Source organism: Protopterus annectens, chromosome 2.part0 (genome assembly GCF_019279795.1).
Source record: "Protopterus annectens isolate FY-2018-M chromosome 2.part0, PAN1.0, whole genome shotgun sequence".
In the NCBI taxonomy this organism is placed as follows: domain Eukaryota; kingdom Metazoa; phylum Chordata; order Ceratodontiformes; family Protopteridae; genus Protopterus; species Protopterus annectens.
In genome coordinates, this window is record NC_056728.1 from 25,430,347 (window position 1) to 25,454,431 (window position 24,085).

General features: G+C 41.8%; 1 protein-coding gene across 1 annotated transcript in view; it reads right to left on the minus strand.

Moving 5' to 3' along the window:
* Positions 1-24,085, minus strand: part of LOC122793692 (disco-interacting protein 2 homolog A-like) — a 2,141,448-nt gene that overhangs the window by 301,839 nt on the left and 1,815,524 nt on the right. The window contains exon 26 of the mRNA XM_044061912.1: positions 17,319-17,440. Coding sequence (XP_043917847.1) covers positions 17,319-17,440 — 122 coding nt within the window. The remainder of the gene's footprint in view (positions 1-17,318; positions 17,441-24,085) is intronic.

Here is a 24,085-nt window from a genome sequence, read left to right on the forward strand (position 1 = left end):
GTCACTGGACATTCGTTGTCAAGGTAAGATGTAAAAACTATGGAAATTAGGGCAGACGTGGCCTTTGCATGGCAGGAAGATCCAAGAAACAGTACTGCAACACTGACTACGAAGAAGTCTACATAGACAAGATTATTAAATCAGGAAAAAGAAAACACCAATGCCCTCTTGTAGCATACTACTGTCTGTCCCAGTTACAAAAGTTTACTTTTTTATGCTATTGACAGGGTGATGGTTGTTCCACTTGGGGGAGACATTGAGACCTTTGTTAGAAACTAGTTTGGCAATTCATTTATCATGCCTCAGTTTCAATAACAACTCCGTTTCAATTTCAAGTGTTTTAAAGATGAAGGATGCTGCTACAGTTTAATCATTTTATTCATATTTATTCATGTATATATTTATTCATGTATACATTAAATATACAAATTGTACATCCTACTTATATATATTTTATACATTTTTTTATATTTTTAAACTGCAATATGTTTAGCATCTTAGGGAACTGTCCTGCTTGCTGTTTGGGTCTGTACATCTTTCCTGTTTTACTGTTATTGGAGTGCAGTAACTTAATCTGATTTAACATGATTAACCAATTAATTACATCACTGTACCTCCCACTGGTGGGTTGTGTGTATTTAATGCATTAGGTTTCACTAGAATTTATTCTGAAGTCTTTTTTAAATGTAAAGATGAAAGCGCTCAGTTTTCTTTTTGAATAAACCAATTTACATTTTTTCTGGTGGCATCCTTGTGTGGTTTATTTCAAGCTCAAGTAAGTTTTGAGCAAGGTGTATAAGCAAGCCAAAGTTTAGCATTGTAAAAGCCACAAATGCAATACGTCATTTGAAAGGCAAAGGGGAAAATTCCAGATCTTTCTAAACCTACCAGCAGCCACTGCAAAGGTGTAACACAAGCTCCTTCTGATAAGAGGGGAGAACCCAAGTCATATGGATGAACGGACTAACACCAAGACCATAAAAACATTTCTGTAACATGCCACAAGTCAATGCAGGCCATAAAGCGCAGGCATTGCAAGCTACTAATGAGTAACTTGGTTGTGGTGGTCAGTACTGTCTACAGACGGTCAGACTGGTAAAAGGCATTTCAGTATTCATGGCCATGACCAGACTTGGAGCATAAACAGTTACTGAGATATCAGCTTGAAGGCAGCAGTTTGGTCCTGGCGATGTTCTCCAAGTGGCATCCAGAAGATTTCTTGACAGCAGACCCTTGGACCTGAAGTGGCAGGTGACTGCTGAGGCGCATAAATAAGCTGCACACATTGTTTGCAAACTCAAGTTTCTTTCCTCTGTAAATGATGTCGTTACAGTTGAAGGAACAAGATACTGTTAAAGTAAGCTTGAACTGCTACATCCTCAGTTTTGGAATAGTTTAGCTTCATTCGGTTATGAGTGATTAATGAATGAATGGCCTCCATGTCATTAACAAAGGAGTGCTCACACACAAAATATTTTCTGGAAGGAAAGGTAGAGCAGAGTGCCATTTGTGTAACAATAATATGCTAAGTCCGTCTACGCTGTGAGATCCCACAAAGGTAGCATGTATACTGTAAAGAAAAGAGGGCCTAAGACTGATTCCTGTGACAAACTGCAATCAAGATAGCAGTGGGATAAGTGTAAATGCCCAAACATATCTTCTGTGTAGGGTTAGAAAAGTAAGAAATAAACCACTTTAAGATCACAGAAGTGTCGTGGTATATACTTACATACTAGGGTCATGATGCTGTGGTCTCCTGTACTGAGTGCATCTGACAGATCCAACAGGATCAGTACTGAATGGTACTGCTGGTCATTAATTGCTTGAATAAGAGCAGTTGCAATGATGTGTGGGGATGTGAAACCCAAACTGAAAATGGTCCATGAAAGTTGCACATACATTACTTTGTCAATAACACTACCCAGGAGCAGAAGGTTATAGACAGGGAGTTAGCATCAGATGTGTTTGAATCCAAAGGTAGTTTCTTGATGACAGGGTTGATGAGGGGATTTTCAAATCTGAAGGAAAAACCTTGGACCTTATTGAGGAAACCAAAATCTGATACATCACCAAGCTGAATATATCAAGACTAACCTGGACTAGCTTTAATGAACGAGGGTCCAGCACTCTGTTCACAAAATGCTTACCTCAGATAATCAAGAGCTCATCATAACTGGGAATGTTGAAGAATATCCAAGAAGCACAGCACTGAAAGCAGGGTACTTTTCCAAGCCCATTGGCAGATGGAAGAGCAGTAGCATTGTCTGTCTATGAAAAAACAAGCAGTATTACATTAATTGACAGGCAGATAAAGCTTTCCACATAGTAAGGTAGTCTGGATTGCCCAGCCAGTCTATAACTCAAAAGAGCATGGCTGGTCAGTTAGCTGCTGCTGAGATTTCCATGGACAGGTAAGCTTCTTAAGAGTGAGCTCAGCCTGCTCAACCAGGTCAAGCTTGGAACTCCACTGACCCACTGTTTGCCACAGAGGCTGAAACTTGTGCCCTTCAAATCACAGGAGGTGAAACTCTTGCCTCTTGGTAGAGAAATGGCAGGTAAGATTTGTAGTATGTAATGTATGTACTGAGAGCAGTGACATTGTTATAGACATCAGCCAAGGCAACAAGAGAACCAGTACCATCCTCTGGAAGGAAATGAGGTAATTAAAGGTCACCCATGGGTGGGTACTCCAGTACCTCCAATCCAACTTGGCCGTATACAGAGAGTATGCATTAGGATAAACTGAAAATGCAACTTAAGATGGTTGAGATGCCAAGAACTTGGAGCAAGCCCTTCAACTAAAATATTTTACATCTTAAAATATATATATATCTATGGTCATGTAGTCCATCTTTCAGCTTTCCACATAATATGCATTACAAGAATCACATGAAGCTAAACAGACTATGTGGGTAGTATTACAATTAACCTTCCCACTTCATGGCATGGTTCTCTCAAAATTGTGGACCACTGTATAGGGACCTATATAAATACATCTACACTACTTAAAAAAAATCTGCATTTCTGCATATTGTTGTGTTTCAAAAATATCCTCCCTATGACTCCAAAATGTGACTGATGTTTTGAGAAGACAATAGTCTGAGTAGTACCAAGACATTTCTTAACCTCGTCTGTAAATACCGATGAGAAAGATTTCACACCTGGAGGTACTGACTTCATTTTAAATATGATCCCTCCTTTTGTGAAGGAGATCAAAGTCTTTTACATTGTGTACTTGAAAGTATGTTCCCCTACATAATCCAAGGCACTGATATAGTCTGACGTGGGGAAGAGGCAAGAAATGAAGACCCTGGTTTAAAGATATGTTCTGCATCCAGCAAAGAAACAGTCCCACTAGAGATGACAACAGAGGAAAAGCGAAGCTAAAGTATTCAAGGTGCTACTGAAAATTACTCATGTGAATACCGCAAAAGGATCCAACAAGACTGAGCAGGGCATGAAACCCAGTGTCACTATATACCCACTCATGGTCACAGGAGTACTGCAGGGCCTTGTACTGGCATCAGACCATGCTCCCTAAAGGTCTGTTCCAGCAAACGCTGCAACAAATTCCACTATACAATGTGTATGCATGTCCAACAACTGTGCCATCTCCATCACTAGATAAAGTTCATGCATGTTCACTGACTGCGCCTTCCCTAGCAAAGTGCTTGAATGCCCAGTGACTGTTCCATCCCCATAACTACACAAGGTCTGTTCCAAACAGAAAAATTCCATTACACAAAGTGTATGCGTATCCAGATACAGATCAACCCCAATCACTAGACAAAGTGCATGCCCATCTAAAGACTGCCATCACTACAAAAAGTGTATCCCTGTCCAGTGACTGTGCCATCAACACTTACCCAAGATCCAAAGAAATCTCAAACCTCAACTCCAGCTGGCAAGCCTTGCTCAATTCATGAAGATAATACCAGATGACAGGAATCCCCAAAACTAAATTCAAACAATAATCCTTTACAAGGAGACTCAAGGAATCATGTCATGTCAACAAAGCTCAAATATGACAGGGCTGCTGCTGACAGCCAAGGATGCAATGCTCAAGGAGGCTGAACCTCAATTCCAACAGCAGCTGTGACATCACCTTCACAAGGAACCTGAGGCTCATGTGGAGTCCTGAGAAAGGAACCTTCAGGACTAAGGATAATATGAAACCCAGCATCACACTTCCAACCAACTCCGAAACAAGTGCCTGGTCATAAAAGTTCTGCATGAGACACTATACTGCCAAAAGACCAATGTTTAGCCTCCAATTCACCTACCTTTCTCCTGCTGGTATAGAAAGAAAAGTTGTGTACACTTACCATAAATGTAGATGTTCGAGTGTCTTCACTTTTGCAGTCATCACTGTAGGGTTCTTCCTGCTGGCAGGCAGCCCTCGGTCGACCAGAATCCCAAAGTCTGGGTCCGGCATCGGCTGTTCAGTCATGCTCCCTGACGTCAGAGCGCCAGGAGTACAAAGCTGCCAGCCGACGCCATATTCTCCAGTTTTTCTTGCCCCAGATGTCAGGTGCCTAAAAGTGAAGGCTAATAGTAAAACAAAAATGTAACATACAACAAACCCCATACCCTGTAGCAAATACACCTCAGAAGAAGGGTGAAGTAGGAAACCACACTAATAAAAGTATAAGAGGGGACAGGAGGGAGTAGCAGACTGCAACAGTGAAGACACTCGAACATCTACATTTATGGTAAGTGTACACAACTGTACTATGCTTATCATGTTTCACTGTTGCAGTCATCACTGTAGGGTTGGTTAAATCCCAAAGCTGAGATAAAGGGTGGTTGGTTATAGAGTAGAAGGGGCAGCTAGAAGGCCCTGCAAGACTGCAGAAGCAAAGCCTGCCCTAGACTTAGAATAAAGAGGGAGATTATAGTGCTTAGAGAAAATATGCACTGAACTCCAAGTTGCAGCTTCCAAAATATCTTTGGTAGGTACTCCCCTGAGAAAGGCAGCTGAAGTAGCAGCAGCTCTGGTAGAGTGAGTCCTAATTTTTCCTGGGATTTGCTTTCCATGATGAGAGTAACAAAATCTGATTCCATGAGCAATCATTTAGAAATGGTCCGTTTTGAAATAGCTTTGCCTTGGGAATTTGCTGCATAAGAAACAAACAGTTGTTCTGTTTTCCTGATATCCTTGGTTCTTATCCAGGTAAAAACGAAGCTGCCTATGCACGTCCAAGGAATGCAAGATCCTCTCCCCCTTATTTTGTGGATTAGTGAAAAAAGTTGGCAGGTGAATAGTTTGGTTTAAAGCCACTTTATAAACCACTTTAGGCATGAAAGTAGGATTAGTCCTTAAAGACACCCTGTCTTGATGAAAAATAATATAAGGTTCCACAGCCATGAGTGCTTGTAACTCCGAGACTCTCCTGGCTGAAGTCAAAGCCAGTAGGATAGCTGTCTTCCATGATAAATACTTAATATCAGATGTGGCAGCAGGCTCAAAAGGAGGCAAAGTAAGTTTTTCCAGAACACAGTTGAGGTCCCAGGCAGGTATGGGTGGTGTCCTAGGGGGCCTTAAATTCTTTGCTCCTCTGAGATATTGTTTCAGAAGTGGATTTGAAAAGATTGGAGGATCTGTACTGTAATGTGCAGAGATAGCTGAGGCATGTATTTTTATGGAGGAAAAGGATAAACCCTTATGTAACATGTCTGTCAGGTAATGTAAAATCAATGGAATGTTAGGAATGAGAGGATCCAAATCCTGAGCATGCATCCAGGTGCAAAATCTCTTCCATTTACCTTCATAAGATTTTCTAGTGTAAGGCCATCTGGCTTCTAAGATGCCATCCATGACCTGTTTGGGAAGGGTAGAATTAATCATAGACCCTGAATACGCCAGGCTGCCAGGCTGAGAGTTTTGATATGAGAGTGCAGAACCTGGCCCTGGTGTTGGGACAAAAGATTTGGAATCTGAGGTAGAATCCAAGGAGGCTCCTGGGATAGATTCATCAGTGTTGAGTACCAAAATTGACGAGGCCAATTTGGGGCCAGTAAAATCATCTTGAGTTTGTCCTGCTTTACCTTTAAGAACACCCGTGGAAGAAGAGGTAGAGGAGGAAAGGCATACCCCGAGAGGTTCCTCCAACTGAATGAGAGAGCATCCACTTTCCATGCTAGTTTGTGATATGTCCTTGTGCAAAAAATCTGTAACTGGTAGTTGAGGGGGGATGCAAATAGATCTAAGTCTGGGCAGCCCCAGGCTTCTGTGATCATCTTGAATATTTGGGTGTCTAGCATCCACTCGTGTGGGTCTGACAGGTTCCTGCTCAGGCTGTCTGCCAGAGTATTTTGTTTCCCTGGCAGGAACTGAGCTTGTAGATCCACTTTGCAAGTTAGAGCTGTGTTCATAGAGTCATGGCTAGTCTGCAAAGGGGGTAGGAGTGTAACCCCCCCTTGCTTGTTTATGTACCACATAACTGTGGTGTTGTCTGTCCATATCAGTAGTTGCCCTGGCTGTAGAAGATCCCTGAAAGCCAAGAGGGCATTCTGTACAGCTAACATCTCTTTTAAATTGACATGTAGGTGCTTCTGATCCTCTGTCCAAAAACCTTGCAGGCCTTTCCCCTGCAAGTGGGCTCCCCATGCGTACTCCAAGGCGTCTGTGGTTAACACCTGGTTGGCTGGAGGCAGACTGAAGGCTTTCCCTTTGTTTTAAAGACATAGGTTCATAGGTAGGTACTAGGCTATCGGCCCTAGGGCCCATACAAGCCTAGCCAAAAAATGTACCCTGGCTTTCGCCACCCAAGAAAATGATTTTCCTGTGCCCCTGTCGAACAGAGCCACAGAAGTGATCCCTGGGGTGAATTTACCATTTACCATCCAATCATCAAGATTTTTCTTGAAGAGTGCTAATGAGGAGCTCTGTTTGACATAGATAGGTAGTCTGCTCCAGAGTATGGGAAGTCTCTGGGACAGGAATCTATCCCTCCAGCATGTTCTGTTTATTGTGGTGACAAGGTTAAGGTCCCTAGAGCATGTAGCTCGGAGGGATTGGGATTTCTTTAAGTGGAGCATGTCCAACAGCTCTGGGTTTGACATAGCTTTGTATGTTAGGCAGAGATCGCCCCTGAGTAGGCGATATGCGATGGAGTAAAGCTGTAGCTTTTTTAGACGGTCTGCATAGGGCATCTGTTTGAGGCCAGTAATCCTCCTTGTGAGGTATTTCTGTGGTCTTTCCAGTTGTTGTGGATATCTTGTGAGGTACATACCAAAAGGGGCATTGTACTCTATAATGGGTCTAATGAGTGATGAGTACAGGGGAACAATTACCTCTTTTTTTCTGGATGAGAATCCTTTTGTGATGAGATGAGCCACGTAGAAGGATTTCCTGACCACTGTGGCGATGTGATTATCAAAGGAGAGATTACTGTCCACCTGTGTCCCAAGGTCTCATCACATTTTCGGCATTAAGTAGACTACCAGCTATGTGGTAGTTCATGGGCACAGAGTTTTTACCAAATGGAGATGACAATACACTTTTTGGCATTGAGCTTCAGGCCATGGCTTTGACACCAGGTATCTGTCTCAGTGAGGCCCTTCTGTAGTTTGTCCACATCGTTAGGAGTTTCGATTATGGCTCCTAGTTTGCAGTCATCTGCGAACTTTGTTAGCCAAAGACCTTCTGTGTTGGCCTGCACTTCAGAGAAGTAGATACCAAACAGGAGAGGACCCAGGACGGAACCCTGTGATACTCCACTTGTCACTGGTCTGATGTCGGATTTGGATTCCGCTACTTTCACAGTGTGGGTTCTGTCCATGAGCCAGTTGGCAACCCATCTTGTGACATAGGGATTTATACCTAGTTTAGTGAGCTTATCTATAATTCCAGAGTGGGGGATGGTGTCAAAAGCCTTGGTGAGATCTAGATAAGCTGTGTGAACCATTTTACCCTCATCTATGGCTTTGGTGACTGCTTCAAAGAAGTCAATCAGGTTTAGGAGACATGATCTGCCTTTTACAAATCCAAACTGAGTAGGGTCCAGAGTTTGGAGATTACCAATGTCTTTGTTTATGAGTTCCATGATGATACGTTCCCATGGCCTTGCAGACCAGGCTCGTCAGGCTAATGGGGCAGTAGTTCCCCGGGTCCGTCGTGGCTCCCCCTTTGTGGAGTGGGATAACTGTCACAGTGACCATTTAGTGGGTACAAAGCCTGAGGTGAGGCTATGATTGAACATGGTGCTTAGGTGGGTGCCAGTTCATTCTGTAGTTCGTGTAGAACGCAGCCTGGGATATTGTCAGGTCCCATGGATGCGGTGTTCTTGGCTTTGGAGTGTGTGTTTTTTACCTGTGCAGCTGTGATTATAGGAACATTGCATTTTTCCGGTATAGAGATGGGCCCTCTAGGGGGTGAGAGGGGGGTAAAGTTAGCACTGCACCTATCTGCTAGGATGTTGGCAATATGAGTTGGTTCTGTATATTTAGTGCCATTATGCTGTAACTCAGAGCAGATCTGAGTATTCCCATTTAGATTCTTGACATAGCTATAGAATGCTTTGTGGTTGTCTTTAGAGTCAGTGGCAATTTTGTTTTCGTAACTAGCTTTGGAGGATTTTATGAGGGATTTCAGCTTCTTACTGAGGTTGACCAGGGAGTTCCTCCAGTCATGGGATTTTACTCTTTTTTGCAACAGTTTCTTTCGTCTGTTGTAGTTTGTTTATGGCAGAGGACCACCAGATTGGCTTCCTTTTTTTGGAGGATAACATCTTGGTTCTATTAGGGATAGCATGATCCTTGCACTCGTGTAAGTGCTTATAAAGTGCATTTGTGTAGGATTCGGCAGTCATACCTCTATCGTCCGTCTGCATGGGTGTCATGAAGTTTGCCACTTCTGCCTTAAGAAGTGTGAAGTTGGCTTTGAGAAGTTTTTTACAATGGTTTCCCTAATTGGGGATGGGATGTGGATGTCTAGGCTGATTAGCTTGTGGTCGGATCTGACCAACGAGGAATTGACCTCTGGTGTGGAACACCGGTTTCCCATGTTGATAATGACCAGGTATAGGATATTGCTGCCCCTAGTGGGGGTGTGAATAAGTTGATCCAAGACATTGGAATTTATGAAGTCTAGAAAACGTTGAGCAAAAGAGTTGGTACATGAGTAGTTTTCCCAGTTAATGGTGGGGTAGTTGAAATCGCCCATTATTAGGGTGTTGGGCTGCACCCTAATACTTTCCAGTGTATCAAGAAATGAGGAGTGTGAATCCTGGGGCATGGTGGGGGGTCTGTAGCAAGCTACAATTTGGATTGCGGTCTTGCCCAGAGTTAGCTACACTTGGATAATCTCGGATGCATTATGCTGTGCAACTAGCATGGAGGTGTGGATATCCTTAATGAATATGGACATGCCTCCATCCACCAATGGAATTCCTTTTGCAGGCAAGGCAAGACAGCAATCTGTGTGTCTAGGCTGTGATAATGCTGGGACCATACGCTTTTTAGGTACCATTGTATTTTTCTCATATGCAGTCTTGCATATGGTATGAGAAGGATGCAGGAGGCCATGTAACCCAAAGCCTGCAGGAATTTCCTTGCAGTTAGCTGAGACATTAACGCCAGGGTTTTGAAAGTTGAAGCCAGCTGAAGTTGTTTTTCGGATGTCAGGAATGCCATCTGGGTTGTTGTGTTTAGAAGAGCACCCAGAAAAGTTATCTGTTGTGTGGGTGTCAAATTTGACTTTATGTTCACAGTGAATCCTAGGTACTTGAGTAGATTTTGAACAAATTCCAGGTGCTGAAGTAAGACATCCTTGCTGTCTGCTTGAATAAGGCAGTTGTCCAGATAAGGGTAAATTTGAATTCCCTTGAGTCTGCAGTAAGCTACTACTGGTGTCAGGCACTTGGTGAAGACCCTGGGCGCAGCAGACGAGCCAAAGGGCAGCTCAGAGAATTGGCAATGTTTCGAGCCGGCCTTGAACCTGAGGTATTTTTCTGCACTCCTGTCTGATAGGGATGTGTAGGTAAGCCTCCTTTAAATCCAATGTCACCATCCATGCATTTTTGCTCAACATTGGCAGGAGCTGCTGCAGAGTAAGCATCTTGAACTTTGGTATTTCCAGGAAAGCATTTAAAACGGACAGATCCAGGATGGGTCTCCAGGAATTTTGTTTTCGGGGAACTAGAAAGAGCCTCGAGTAAAAGCCTTGCCCAGTCTCTGAATGTGGAACCAGTTCTATGGCCCTCATAGCCATGAGGGATCCCACCTGGTTTAATGCCTCTGCCCATTGGTGTTTTGGTAGGTCTGGCCATCCATTTGGTCTTGGCAAGGTATGAAAGTGGAATTTGTAACCTCTTGAAACTACAACCAGAACCCACTTGTCTTGGGTTATGTAAGTCCAATTTTGGTGAAAAAGAGAGACTTTTCCTCCTAGAGGGGCTTCCAGGAGAGAGGTTCCTGGAGCCATGCAGGGGGAGTCATTGAGTCCGTTTCTTATAAGATTGAGGTCTGTCCTCTCCACCCCTGAGGGTGGAAGCACTCCACTGTCTAGGTCTGTAAGAGGTCTGTGCTTGGGCCCTCCCTCTGGTGCGCCTATATCTACCTCTCTGAGGCCTGTCTGAGTTGGGAAAGGACCAATTTTTAGTTGGCCAATTTCTGCTAAATCTTGGGGGCTGAACTTGTAAGAAATCCTTAACCGTTCGCATGGATTTTGCCTTATCCTCCATTTTCTTAATCACCTCTTCAGCCTTCGACCCACACAAAACATGATGGTGAACAGGAGCATCCAGTAACTTTGCTTTCACTTGATCAGGCAAGTTTTGTTCCTTTAACCAAGCATGCCTTCTAATGACTGTGCCAGTTGCAGCCGCCCTGCATGAAGCCTCCAAGGCATCAAAACCACAGTGCAAGCCATGCTTCCCCACCTGCTCAGTAGCATGCATCAAATCGTGTAATTCCTTATTATCTGCACATGCAGAAATGGTACCTAGCTTTTGTTTCATAACAGACAGCAAAAATTGCTGATATTTTAGCATATGAAATTGACAATTTAAAGCCCTAATGGATAAAGTAGCAGAAGTGTACACTTTTTTGCCCCATCTCTCCAAAGCTCTGGAATCCTTATCTGACGGAATAGAGTTCTTAGCAGAGGCGGCCTTAACACCCTTAGGACACTGAGAAATGGTTTCTGGATCAGCAGTAGGATTTTTATAAAGAAACTGGTGGGAGTCAGGGACCCTGTAATATCTGTCAGGCTTTGCAGGGGCTGGAGGAAAGGAGTCAGGAGTTAAATTAGCCTCAGAAAAAACATCATCCACAATATCCAAAATGGGAGGAATAGCCAGGAGTCTGTGTTGGGGTAGAAGGAGGAAATCCCTAAGCCTTCTCTTAGATTCAGAGTACTCCTGTACTTCCCAGTGAAAATGTTCCCTCATGTCATGTAAAGTTTCCCCAAGAGAGAAATCCTCAGGGGGAGAAGCTGAAGGAATGGATTCCTCAGCATCAGAATCCTCATAAGGAGGGAAAGTGCATTCCTGTTCAGAGGAAGACACTGAAGAAATAGATGCCTGATCAGAGGATTCATAATCCAATTCTTGTCTTGGCCTTTTGTCTGGAGGGGGATGTGAACCCCTAATCATAGTTAGTAAGTCCTCCGCCATTTTGAGCATTTGTTTTTGAGATTTGGGTCCCGGATCAGAGGAGGCCTGGGCTTGAGTCTTTGATTTAGAAGGAGTCTTTGCCTTTGTCTTTGCCTTTGTCTTTATCTGAAGCTGTGTAGGCCTGAAAACCCCCTCGGAAGCCAGTACCTGCACAGCGGCTCCGGACCCATCCGAGGGAGCATTGTCCGAAGGTCCTGCACCTGGAGTAGTCAAAGGCCTAGTTGGCTCCTCGTGGGAGTCCGTTTCGGCAAGCGGTTCTGTAATGGCCGATGACAGGGGCTGCAAAAGCACCTACTGACGACGGCTGAACCTGCAGCTGGCTCTGCTTGTAAACCGTAGTCTGATTTGGACCTCGGAGGCCTGTCCTTATCCTTATGCCGTTTGTGAACTCCGGTAGTCGGAAGCGTGTCCGATGACCTATTGTAATTAAATCGCCTGCCAAAGTACTTAAAAGCAAAATTGTATCTCCGCTTTATAGTACTTTGATTAAATCTTGCACAAAACCGACAACTAGCTACGTCGTGGTCAGGGCCTAAACAAGGAATACAGTAAGAGTGGAAATCCTTATGAGGTATTTGCTTCCCACAAGAAATACAATTAACTTTTTCTGACATCAGACTGGAGCAAGAAAAAAGTTTCCCCAACGGGGTACTTAGCTTTGAGAAGAAGAAAGTCTTCGGAATGAAGCACGAAAAATATTAGGAGTCAGCCGACCGGCACTTGCGAACTGCTTCCACCGAACGGCAAGAAAGATTGGAGAACATGGCGACGGCTGGCAGCTTTGTACTCCTGGCGCTCTGACGTCAGGGAGCATGACTGAACAGCCGACGCCGGACCCACACTTTGGGATTCTGGCCGACTGAGGGCTGCCTGCCGGCAGGAAGAATCCTACAGTGATGACTAACCGTGAAACACGATGAACATCTGAGCTTGCTTTACAAAAAGAACCTTCCTGCTAGTCCCTTTACCTAGGTGCTTCCCCCCTTTCTGTCTGCCAACCATTCAGGCACCACCTATCAGACTACAGCCCATTTGTTCCCTGGAGTGAGGGATTCCCCTTCACCCTAGCTGTCATCCATGCAAACAATGGGAAGTTTGTTGTTCTTGCCAGCACAAAGGTAATGACAACTACTAATATACAAAGCTTTAAACCCTCCCATGGGGTAGAGATGTGGGCAGCTATGTCATCACAGAGACAACCTATACCACCCTATCAGGTTGCACGCACTCCTTTGTGCAGCTGGCAAGGACTACCATCAGCTGCTTGGGTGGCCACACCTAAACCATTCTCTGCATTGGCCCTCACCCTTTCAACTCTGACTCTAACCTGCAGTAATACTGGGGCTGGCAGTGGCAGCATAAGGCAATTGCGTCACAACCCCCTCATGGAGAGGCATGTCCATCCTCCCAGCTGCTCTGTCAAGTGCCCAAGCTGCTCATCAGACCTGGTTTGCTTTGGTCAGTGTCAGGGCTTTACCCATCTATGCCACTGGTGTAGCATACAACAGTCTCTATACAGTTTGGGTGCATGGCTGGATTGAATAGTTGACAACTGTGCCAATACTTCTCATCATGTTTCTTTCTAATAGCACTGTCATTATTGGTCCTGGGTAGTGATTTTATAACCACAGGGTGACGTAAAAGGTTTATGCAATTCAAGTATTGAATATGGGTATTTTTCCTAAAAGCAACGTTGGAACCAAGATCAAAACTCAATGTGGTACAAAAGAAATGGGAAACATATGGGTTTTGTGCACCCCCTAACTAATGTGCAACAGTAACCAGAAAATAGAACTAAACAAAATACTGTTAAAGGCACAACACCATATACGAGCTCCAAAACCTTCTTTTAATGTTGCACACAGTTTAATAGACTGTTACAACAACAATGCATAAATGCATTAAGCCACAATCCAAGTTAAGCACTTTCACTTAGGTAAATCCCAAGCTTCATCAGAACATGGAGTAAAAACTGTTGACCACATTTATACAAATTCAGCAAAGGTCCAATCAATAATTAAACCTCATGTATTTTAATTAGATTAAGTCAATTAAAATTCTCTCCTTATTAACCTCAACATCTTGTCTTTAATTGAAACAGTGTTAGTGTGTGTCTTGCTATAGCTAATCTATTCTGCTTAAAAACCTATAAAATTAATGAATTACACATTTTTTACTATTCTTAAAATGTTGTTCTTGCCATTCTAAAACTTAGCTGCCCTTAATTTCAGGACAGTATTAATACATAGGCGGTCATTTAGACCAGGTTTATTTTGTTGCTTCCAGTCTTAGCTGCTAGTAAAGCCCTTTATATTCTAAGCGGACTTCCCACAACTCACACCTAGTATCTTGCCTTAATTGTTCCAGTACAAAGAACTTAAATCTGCAAAACGTACACTGTCTCTGGTGTCTATACACAGCATTCGTATTTTTTTCTTGAAAATTTCATATAGGTGTTCATATAATCGTCTTTTCAAGGGCCTCTCGGTATTGCCTACATAATAGCTGTAACATATTTGGCAAATACTAATATATACTACCCCCTTTGCTGTTACAGTTGGTTTCATTATTTATAGTTAACAATTTCCAATAATTCTTAATAATGTTCTCAATTTCCCATGAGTATGCAGTATGTGTGTGAACAAATGCCAAATCATACTGGGAATTCTTCTTGTCTACATTCTGGTTAGTCTGTAGTGGAGTTTTCCCCAAAATTGGATCATACTTTCTCCTCCTTCCTTCAACTTCTGTCATTAGATGGTTAACCAAATTTTCGGGGTAACCTCGCTCAACAAAAAATTCCTAGATTACATTCATTTCCTCCAAGAAAACCAAATCCTCACTACACATCCTTGACACCCTAATCAATTGCCCCTTGATGATTCCCTTCTTTTGGTTATAGGGGTGCTCACTCTCAAAATGTAAATGAGTTGGAGTGTGTGGGTTTTCGATAGATCTTGGAATGAAATTTCTTCTCCTCTTGACTCGTATATCGTCACGTCTAGATAGTTAATTAATTCTTCTGATATATGCCAAGTAAATATTCAAAAAAGGGGTTGTGGTCCCTATGTATTCCAAAAATTGGACTAACTGGGGTTTGCGTGCCCTTCCAGAAAAGACAAATATCATCTAAAAATCTGGTATATAAAGAAATGTTCTCATTCCAAGGAGTTTCAAAAATAAATTTCCTCTCCCAGAAATATACCACCAGGTTTGCATACAAAGGGCGCATGGGGCCCTCATGGCCACCCCTTTCTCTTGTTTGTAATATTCCCAGAAAAACACAAAGTTATTCTTTAATATTATTTCCATGAATTCAATTAAGTTCCTCTGCTCATTGCTTAGATAACTTATTTCAATAAGAACATCCTGAAACCAATCTACTAATCAATCTGGGGAATAATTCTACGTCAATAGTTACCATAAAAAAAAAAATCCACTACAGACTAACCACAATGTAGACAAGAAGAGTTCCCAGTATGATTTGGCATTTATCCACACACACACGGCATACTCATGGGAAATTGAGAAAATTATTAAGAAATATTGGCAATTATTAACTATAAATAATGAAACCAATAAATTTATTCCACCAACACCTACATTTATTAAGAAGAGGGATATGAATATAACTGATATGTTGGAAAATCATGGCACTGAGAATAGGGTAGCTAGATCCCAAAAGATTGGTGGAATGTAGAAGTGTAGGTTCTGCCAACAATGTAACAACATACTGGAACAAGAGTGTATTACTATTCCATCGAGGAAGTTTAAAATGAAGGTTAATGAACATTTCAACTGTAACAGCAAAGGGGTAGCATATATTAGTATTTGCCAAATATGTTACAGCTTTTATGTAGGCAAGACAGCGAGGCCTTTGAAAAGACGAACATACGAGCACCTATATGAAATTTCCCAGAAAAAAAATACGAATGCTCTATATAGACACCAGAGACAGTATACGGATTGCAGATTTAAGTTCTTCTTACTGGAACAATTAAGGCAAGATACTAGGGGTGGGTTGTGGGAAGTCCGCTTAGAATATAAAGAACTTTACTGGCAGCTAAGACTGGAAGCAACAAAAAAAACCTGGTCTAGATGACCACCCAAGTATTAATAGTGTCCTGAAATTGAGGGCAGCTAAGCTTTATTAGGGCAAGAACATTTTAAGAATAGTAAAAAAATGTGTAATTCATTAATTTTATAGGATTTTAAACATAATAGATTAGCTATAGCAACACACACACACAAACACTGTTTCAATTAAAGACAAGATGGTGAGGTTACTAAGGAGACAGAATTTTAATTGACTTAATCTAATTAATATACATTAGGTTTAATTATTGGTTGGACCTTTTTTGAATTTGTATAAATGTGGTCAACAGTTTTTACTCCATGTTCTGATGAAGCTTGGGATTTACCCAAGTGAAAGTGCTTAACTTGGATTGTGGCTTATTGCATTTATGCATTGTTGTTTTTAACAGTCTATTAAACTCTGAAAACATTAAAAGAAGGTTTTGGAGCTCGTATATGGTGTGCCTTTTACAGTAATATGTAACAGTACAACACACATGAGCTAGAGATGCATTGTCTGCTAAGCCAAGGAACTACAGAAAAACTTTGAATTATGCTGAAATTGTGACATTAAAGAAGAAATTCCAATAGCTGCCCCCCCCAAGGTTGCTGAAGTCAGATCATATTACGTACTATCACAGCACAAGTCAGAAATTATATTTTTCCCCATTAAATCCATTAGGTTGCCTGTTGATCATAGGCTTCCTTCCCAAACAAATGTCTCATACTTACCAATAACTGGGGAGTGAAAGGGGTGGCCATCATTAAGCAGCCATAAAGAGTGATTTAACTTTTATTAAGCCCTACCCATTGCGCTGCCCTGTAAAAACCTGTAAGTGGGACATGCAGTGGGGCATCAGCACTCCACCATCCCTCACCTCCACAAGGATTATATCAGTGGGACATACCTACCTACCCATAAAATGCACAGTACAGTCATCCTCCCAGTCTCCACCAGGGAAATTAACTGTGTGCATATGCCTCCAAGCATGTGCCCATCAACACCCAAGTACAAGCATGCCAGAAGGGCCCGAGCTGTTAAACATTCTTCTGCTCCACTGGCATAGGCAGGTGTTAAGAGTTTAGACTTAACATACACAGCATTATCATGTTGACAGCAGCAGTAGTAGCTTCACAGGGAAATAAGAAAATATGGCAACCATTATCACTATCCCCTGCATATATTAAGCTCGCCTCATCCGGAAAACAATAAACACATGTTTAAATAACACAGCCTGATACACTTACAGTGCATTGTACAAAGAACAGAAACAATTAGAAAGTGTTTAACATACAATGGGATTCATGTAGAGTCACAGAAGGCATTTATTTTGAATGCCATTTGGTAGAAAAAAAAACTTGCTGAAAACCACAAAGCAATTTTCACAAATTTTTTTTGCAGGGACAATCCCCCCGCACCCACAACTTATACATACATCAATTCCAATGTCACACAACAGTGGGGAAAAGTGCAGCCTCAAAGTTGCCAAAAGTGTTTTCAGTAAGTTTTCTTCCAAATGGTATTAAACACATATGCACTAAATGATTTAACTACATCTCTGTATAAGACATAATTGTTTAATGTGTATCTACTTATGCAATACACAAAAAGAAAATATGTCATACCTCCACAATCATCTTGACTGTAGGAAGAGTTGTAGTGAGGTTCTGAGGGTGAGGAGGTCGGACAGTTATCGGCACACAGCCTGCATATAGGCACCCATAAAATGTTGCTATCAAATCAATACCTAAAAAAAGAAAAATGACACATGAAGAGCACAGTGATAGTCTACCTAGTAAACAATCTATTACAGATTTCCTCACTGGTACCATAAAAACATATACAATCGACACTGAAAGCACCTTCCAAGATATACCACATAAATGGTACCCTCAAGTTACTCAGACTGCTGAAGAACCTCATGGTTTTGTGACAATCACCTGAAGGAAAAAAACTGTTCCTCAAAAAGTACCATATTATGGCTTTCACACTAAACTGGATAATTTAAGTATAACAGTGAGACAGCATCAGGGCTAGGCAAAACACAGGACTTGTGCAAATCCACAGAAGGGAAGTGCATCTTACAGCATGTTATGATTATTTTTGTTGGAATAGTTTCAGAACTAAAGCCAGTTTCAAAGAATAAATTCCAATGCACAGCTAAAATAGACATTAAAAAACTCTCCAAGCTGCTCGAAAAAAAAAAATGAAAATACTACAATGCAATAAAAACCAAAAACAATGGATCACAATAAATATAATCCAAACAAATTTAATAGGAACCAAAATATAACGTTAAAATTAAACAACTGGACAGTTCTGTTGGATTTCACACATTGACTAATCTTAACTGGAGGCTTTGTATATCAAATTATTTGCAATGTAACAGGCCATGTGCAGCTCAGATTTCATACAACTGCTCATAAGGACACAGAAAACATGCACAGTAACCAAGTACACAATTAAAAAAATACAATAAGTTTGAACCTGATAAAGACAGCAGAAACCTGACTTATTAGGCAGAGAAACTGACCTACAGCATACAGCACATCTCAAAAAACAAAATAAGTTGCATCTACAAATGGATGACTACCACAAAATCCACAGACATTATGAATACAAGAAACCTTTCCAAGATGTTAGGAATGATCAGTCATTAGAAAGGCATACATCTCAGATAGCTACTGTACTTTTTACAGGATGCAAACAGGTGAAAGCAAAAAACATGTTTGAATCTAAGAACATTAAAATACAATCTGAAATGCTTTTCAAGGACTATGTTCACCAAGAACAGGGAAAGTGGTGAACACAATGAAGCCACACAGTCCAGCAGACACTGCAAGATCCATCAGAAATATCAAGGCAACAAAAGAACTTTTTTGTCAAGAAGACAGACTTCTGTCATAAAAGAAAACATTGTCACTGAGTTTCAGTAAGTCACTATGCTTGATTTTTTTAAGCCAGCTGTCCAAACAAAAATATAAGTGACCTTTCTGGCAACAAACTATTGCCAAACAGTTCTCATTGAAAAGCTCAAAACAGGGTCTGCTAAAGCAAGTGAAAGTTAAAACTGGTCAATATTCTTGTAAAGATCCATCCCAAACAGTTTATATATATATATATATATATATATATATATATATATATCTATAAAATCTAGAAAAAATAGTTTAGCTTCTTTTAGTTAACAGAATAATAATAGCTATCCTTCCATTTCAATGAGACTGTACATCATTTCTTAAAAGAAAATACAAATGCTCTTACAGCACTGGCTGATTTACGAGAACCTTCCTCAGTGCATCAGCAACTGACTTGAATACTCGCCCCATTAAAATGAAAAGTTCACAAGTTGATACATCAAGAAATATGGGGGTTTAAGGGAAGCAGGGAGATGCATCCCCCCCAAAAAAATATTACTAAAATCAACACTACACATTCATAGATCCCTTATCAAACTTTCCCCTCTTTTTTCCAATTCTCTGCAATTCCATTCATGGAACTATCATTACTCTATGGAATAATCAAGACCAAATCATATAAGTGTCTTGAGAAAAATCAATATTGCACCCAAACGTCAGCAAGGCAGTATAGGCTACCACTTCTCCAAAGGAATATTTCTTTCATTTGGCACAGTAAGTCTGTCAGGCCTCGGCTTCCTGGCAAATTCACTCACTCATTATAACACTGCATTGGACAGCTGGTAGGATTCACTTGGTCTACAGCAACAGCTAACAGCATGGAGCCAACTGTCAGCTCAATGGACAGGAATCATCTTGGCTAGAACTGAATGGGTTTCCTGCATCACCACCAAATCCTAAAATGCCACCAAACTTGGCCATCAGAAAGTCCCGAATACTAGTTTTGGCCTTATTTCGCTGTACTGCGTAATAAGGCTCAAAACTAAGGGGGGGGGTTGGACTGGTAGAAAGATGTGAAGGAACCTCAATGGTCATAAAACAAAGAATATGTTCTCTACAAACTTTTCCTTTGCCCTGCCATATGAAGAAAAAGATGGCGAGAACAGAGCTCATGTGTGTTAAACTGTACAATCTCCAGAGTGCCCCACCTCCATAACAAATAACCCAGGCACGACTTCTAAATCTGCACCTCCTTAAAAGAACTGGAATGGCAGATCTCTGCCACTGTATTCACTTCATCTGGTATATGAAGTGAGGCCACAGTGATGTCTCTGCATGTATCCCATTGCCAGATGTATACTGCCTCTCTGCAGGGGAGTTATGCCCAAAACTCTATTGCTTGCTCAAGTGGCATGACTGCTGGACAGAATCAGATGTTCCAGAAGCTGTTTTTCCTCTCAGAACCCTGTACAGTGGCAGAAAAGCTCTAAACAGCTAATACAGAGCCTGAGAATGCCCGATGTTCTGAGCCATGACACCTAAATGCATCCTCACTCAGGCTCACAAATTCATGGCTCCTGGGTGCTCTACACAAGCAGGAATGACTGATCATGAAGAGTGTGCAAATCCAGACAGATGAAGGCAGTCCTCAGAGATGGGATTAAATTGGATTCATTCATTTCATTTTCTTTAACCCTGCTTTAATCTCATGATCACTGCACCCCTAGCTTTAAATGTCCTGTCCGTTCTACTTTCCCAGTAGTTTAGAGATATCACAGATGGCAGCAAGTCAGAGATCAAAGGCCCTCATCTTGTGGGGAGTTGCAAAATTTTCTTCTGCATCTACCCTTCTCTCTCTACTGGCTGGCTTGCTTGGTGAAATGACATTTAAGATAAGCTCCACATATGGGCATTTCCAGTTGCACAATGACACCCCCCTCACATCACACCTTTGTTTCTGCATGTAAAGTATGCATGCAATTTAATCCATAGGTGTTGATTCTGCAGTGGAATGTGTACCAATCCCTCCCACCTCAATAGGTAATCGTGCAGCCACTAAATCCATCCCCCAGCCATGTCCTCTATGAACAAGTCATTAACAGATCCCTAATCACTTATGTAGTAGCAAGGAATTCTTCTCTCCCTATGCCACAGTGCCTGATAGTCTCTCAGTTTAAGGTTTCCATGTGGCCATGTGAATATCGATTTCAAGGAAAACAGAAGGGAGCCCTTCAGTGTGTAGGCCAGCAGTCAGCTGTCTATGTAGGTGAAGAGTGTTCTTCCTCCATCAAGGCTTTAACTACTGTGATGGAGGTACTCCTTTTCAAGGGTTTGGCCACTACGGCCAACACCTCAGTAGAAATGCTCGGTGCAACAGCAACACTTCTAAAGATCATGATACCCCTCCCCAGAACAAACTGAACTGCTGTAGAGACCCCAGACAACGATAAGCCAAAATGACATCACCCTCAAAAACAAAACTATAACCCCCGTCTAGTAATCTTCTTGAGGTACTGAGAGTATTCAATGAACTTAAGGGTCAAGCTGGATAAGCAGCCCAATTAACAGGACACCCCAAGGAAGTCTTTACTGCTGCTTCTACTACCTCAAACGCTCACTGGAAAACCTGACAAAAGCAAGGGATCTAAAGTAGGACCGATAACCCTAGTAATGCTGCCCCATCTGGAGAGACCTTCCATACCAGAACAGTTGTGCCACAGACCTCACAGACAGAAAGTGCACTGTTATTGGCTTAATTCTGTCCTTCCTTCTATGAGTTTTCCAGTGAGCTGTGGAATACAAGGAAAGAGTGGATAAGTGTATCAAGCAATCCTTTCCTGCCTCATGAGAGAAAATATCCACCATTATTGTAAAACAAAAAATACAGAGGACGACTGCATTTTCCCATGCAGCAAATTGTTCAATGTCTGGAGTACCCTACTCTAAAAAATGTGGACCACAAAGGGTACCAAAATCTTTTTTTTCTAGGAGAGACAGCAGCAGCTAGGTTAGGGAGTCTACAGGTACATTCACTTCTCCTAGAATGTAAATAGTTGTCAAAAAGATGTCCAGAAAATAATATATTACTAGATCCACCCTTTGTCTCTTCTTACAGGGTACAAGCAAATGCCACTATGTCCTTTTATGTATATAGTCCAACTTCCTGACTTGGACAAGAGGGGCTACAGACTCCACCTCCTTTCTAGAACTTTTACAAAAAGAAACACCAACAGTTCAATAAGGTTTATGCAAGACACTGTTCATGGGAAGTCATACTTTTCCTACACAAAGGAATAAACCAAAAGGGGAACCTTAACCTACCAGTGACATGTCCATCTCCCAGAAGAAACAGCTCACATTCAGACTGGTAGGAATAATCCACCATTTTAGACCACAGACGAGCATCTGACAAGAGATGATGTACGGGGATATGTTGGACACTACAGCTACAAACACACAATCCACATCATCTGGTACATGAACGGCACACACTGAATATAATGGCTGCTATAAGAATCACAGCAGACTAAGCCAACACAGGAATGGACAAAAGCAGATTTTACCAGCAGGGATAACTTCAAGTAGTCATACAGAAAAAATGCAATAGGGGGGCTGGAATTTAGTGGCAAAAATTGGGAAAGAAACCAACTACTGAAGGAAAAGTGAGAGGAATGAGGCCATGCAGACATTTGGAGTGCAGGTTAGAGACTGCCTTCCCTACTCAGGACTGATCGAGTACAGGCAAAGAAAAAGGGACAGTGGAAAGCTAAGTGAAGGACCAGCTCTGGTGGAGTCTTTAGCAGAGTCTAGAACAGATTTTTCTGTTAAAAAGGGATAATCTGTAGGGCATACAAAACACCGCATGATAAAAATCAATCAAAGCAGGATAGAAAAGATTGGGAAGAGGAATGGAAACGCAACTTACAAGGGAACAATGGCAGGACATATGGACGGCTCCTAAGTGTAAAACAAATTCTAGAAGGTCTAGGATTTTTGACTGGAAGTGTTTGCAGAGGTATTTCATACCAAAGAGACTTCACAGAATTTTTCATCATGCAGACATCAAACACCGCGGTGTGAAAGGAACACTGTTTCGGGAATGCAAAACTGGCAAATTTTAAAAATGCTGTACAGAGTACTCCATCAGGAATGCTGGGGGAGCAAAAGGTTGTGACCACAGAAGCGACTCGTTTGAGCTGGGATATAGGATCTGAATTGCAGACGTAGTAAGGCCTTACTAAGTTTAATACTACTTGCTTCCAAAAAAGGAGTCATCAGTAACTGTGAACACTGTAAAGGAAATAAAAGAACTGGAGCTGTGATCTTTAGAAAATGGAAGGAGCAAATTACACACAAATAAATGAAAATTTTGGTAAACAAATACAGAACAATGTTCAGGAGAAGTCAAGTTTAAAGGATGCAAGGACTGAGCAATTTATGCAGTGTTGCAGTAATTTGCACTCAGGCAGTGTACCTATCTCATTGTTAAAGAAGAGAATTTAATAAAGATGCTTAAAAAAAATCAGAGGAAGGTCTAAACATGAATACTTCATTTCATCCTCTAACTGAGAAGAGGAGCGACTTCCTTAGCCCTCTCCTTGGGAAGGAATGAGTCAATGAACCGAATTAAATCCCAATGGATACAGTTCTCAGAGTTGGGAACAGAAAGGACTTCCCTCACACTAGAGCTGCCTGCAGTCTGCAAATGCCACAGTACAGAAGACGTGAAGATTTCGAAGAAGTCCTCCAAATGGGTCCTCCAGGAACAGCCACTCAGGGAGCAGAGCACATGACATTTCATCTTTTACAAAGTCTCAAGCACCGTAACTAGAAACCTGGTAAACACTATGGGCAAAACAGAGCAATCAAATGCAACACTTTACATTCATTACCCACTTGTAAAACACTTAAAGAAACTTCTGTATAGACCCCAGAAAATTCTGCATATAAAGACATTTATCATATCCACTGTGCCATGCAACAGCAGGGGCATGATCACCTGCCCATTGATGTAATCACCATGTAGAATTCCACAAACCAGATGTGCTCACTGAAAATGTGTGTGTGTGTGGGGAGGGGTGCAGGCTGGGAAAGCAATCTGTCCTTTTGCAGAAAAAAGGGCACAGAAATAGAATCATTTACAGTGCCTGATCAACTAAAAGTCTCTGCTAACCTCTGAGGAGTAGTACCCAGGTCTAGGTCTGTTCATACAACTCTGCAGAAACCACTTGAGTTTGATTGGAGTTCTTATTATGGGCAGACCTTAACAGCTTTAAAATGTAGCTCATCGTGGCAATTTGCGGAACCCACCACACTTATTCAAGCCCACAACAACCTCACAAATGGCCTATCATAGGTGTTCCTATGAAATAGAACTCCCACTGCTTCATCTGCAGAACTGTCCTTCTTGGAAACCTAGATATTCACAGTACTTGATTTTTATGAGCCACAGGATGTGGGTGGTTAATGCTATGACCCTTCTCCAGTAAGGTCACTGTCGGTTTCCTCTTCTGAGGAACCAGATCACTGTAGGT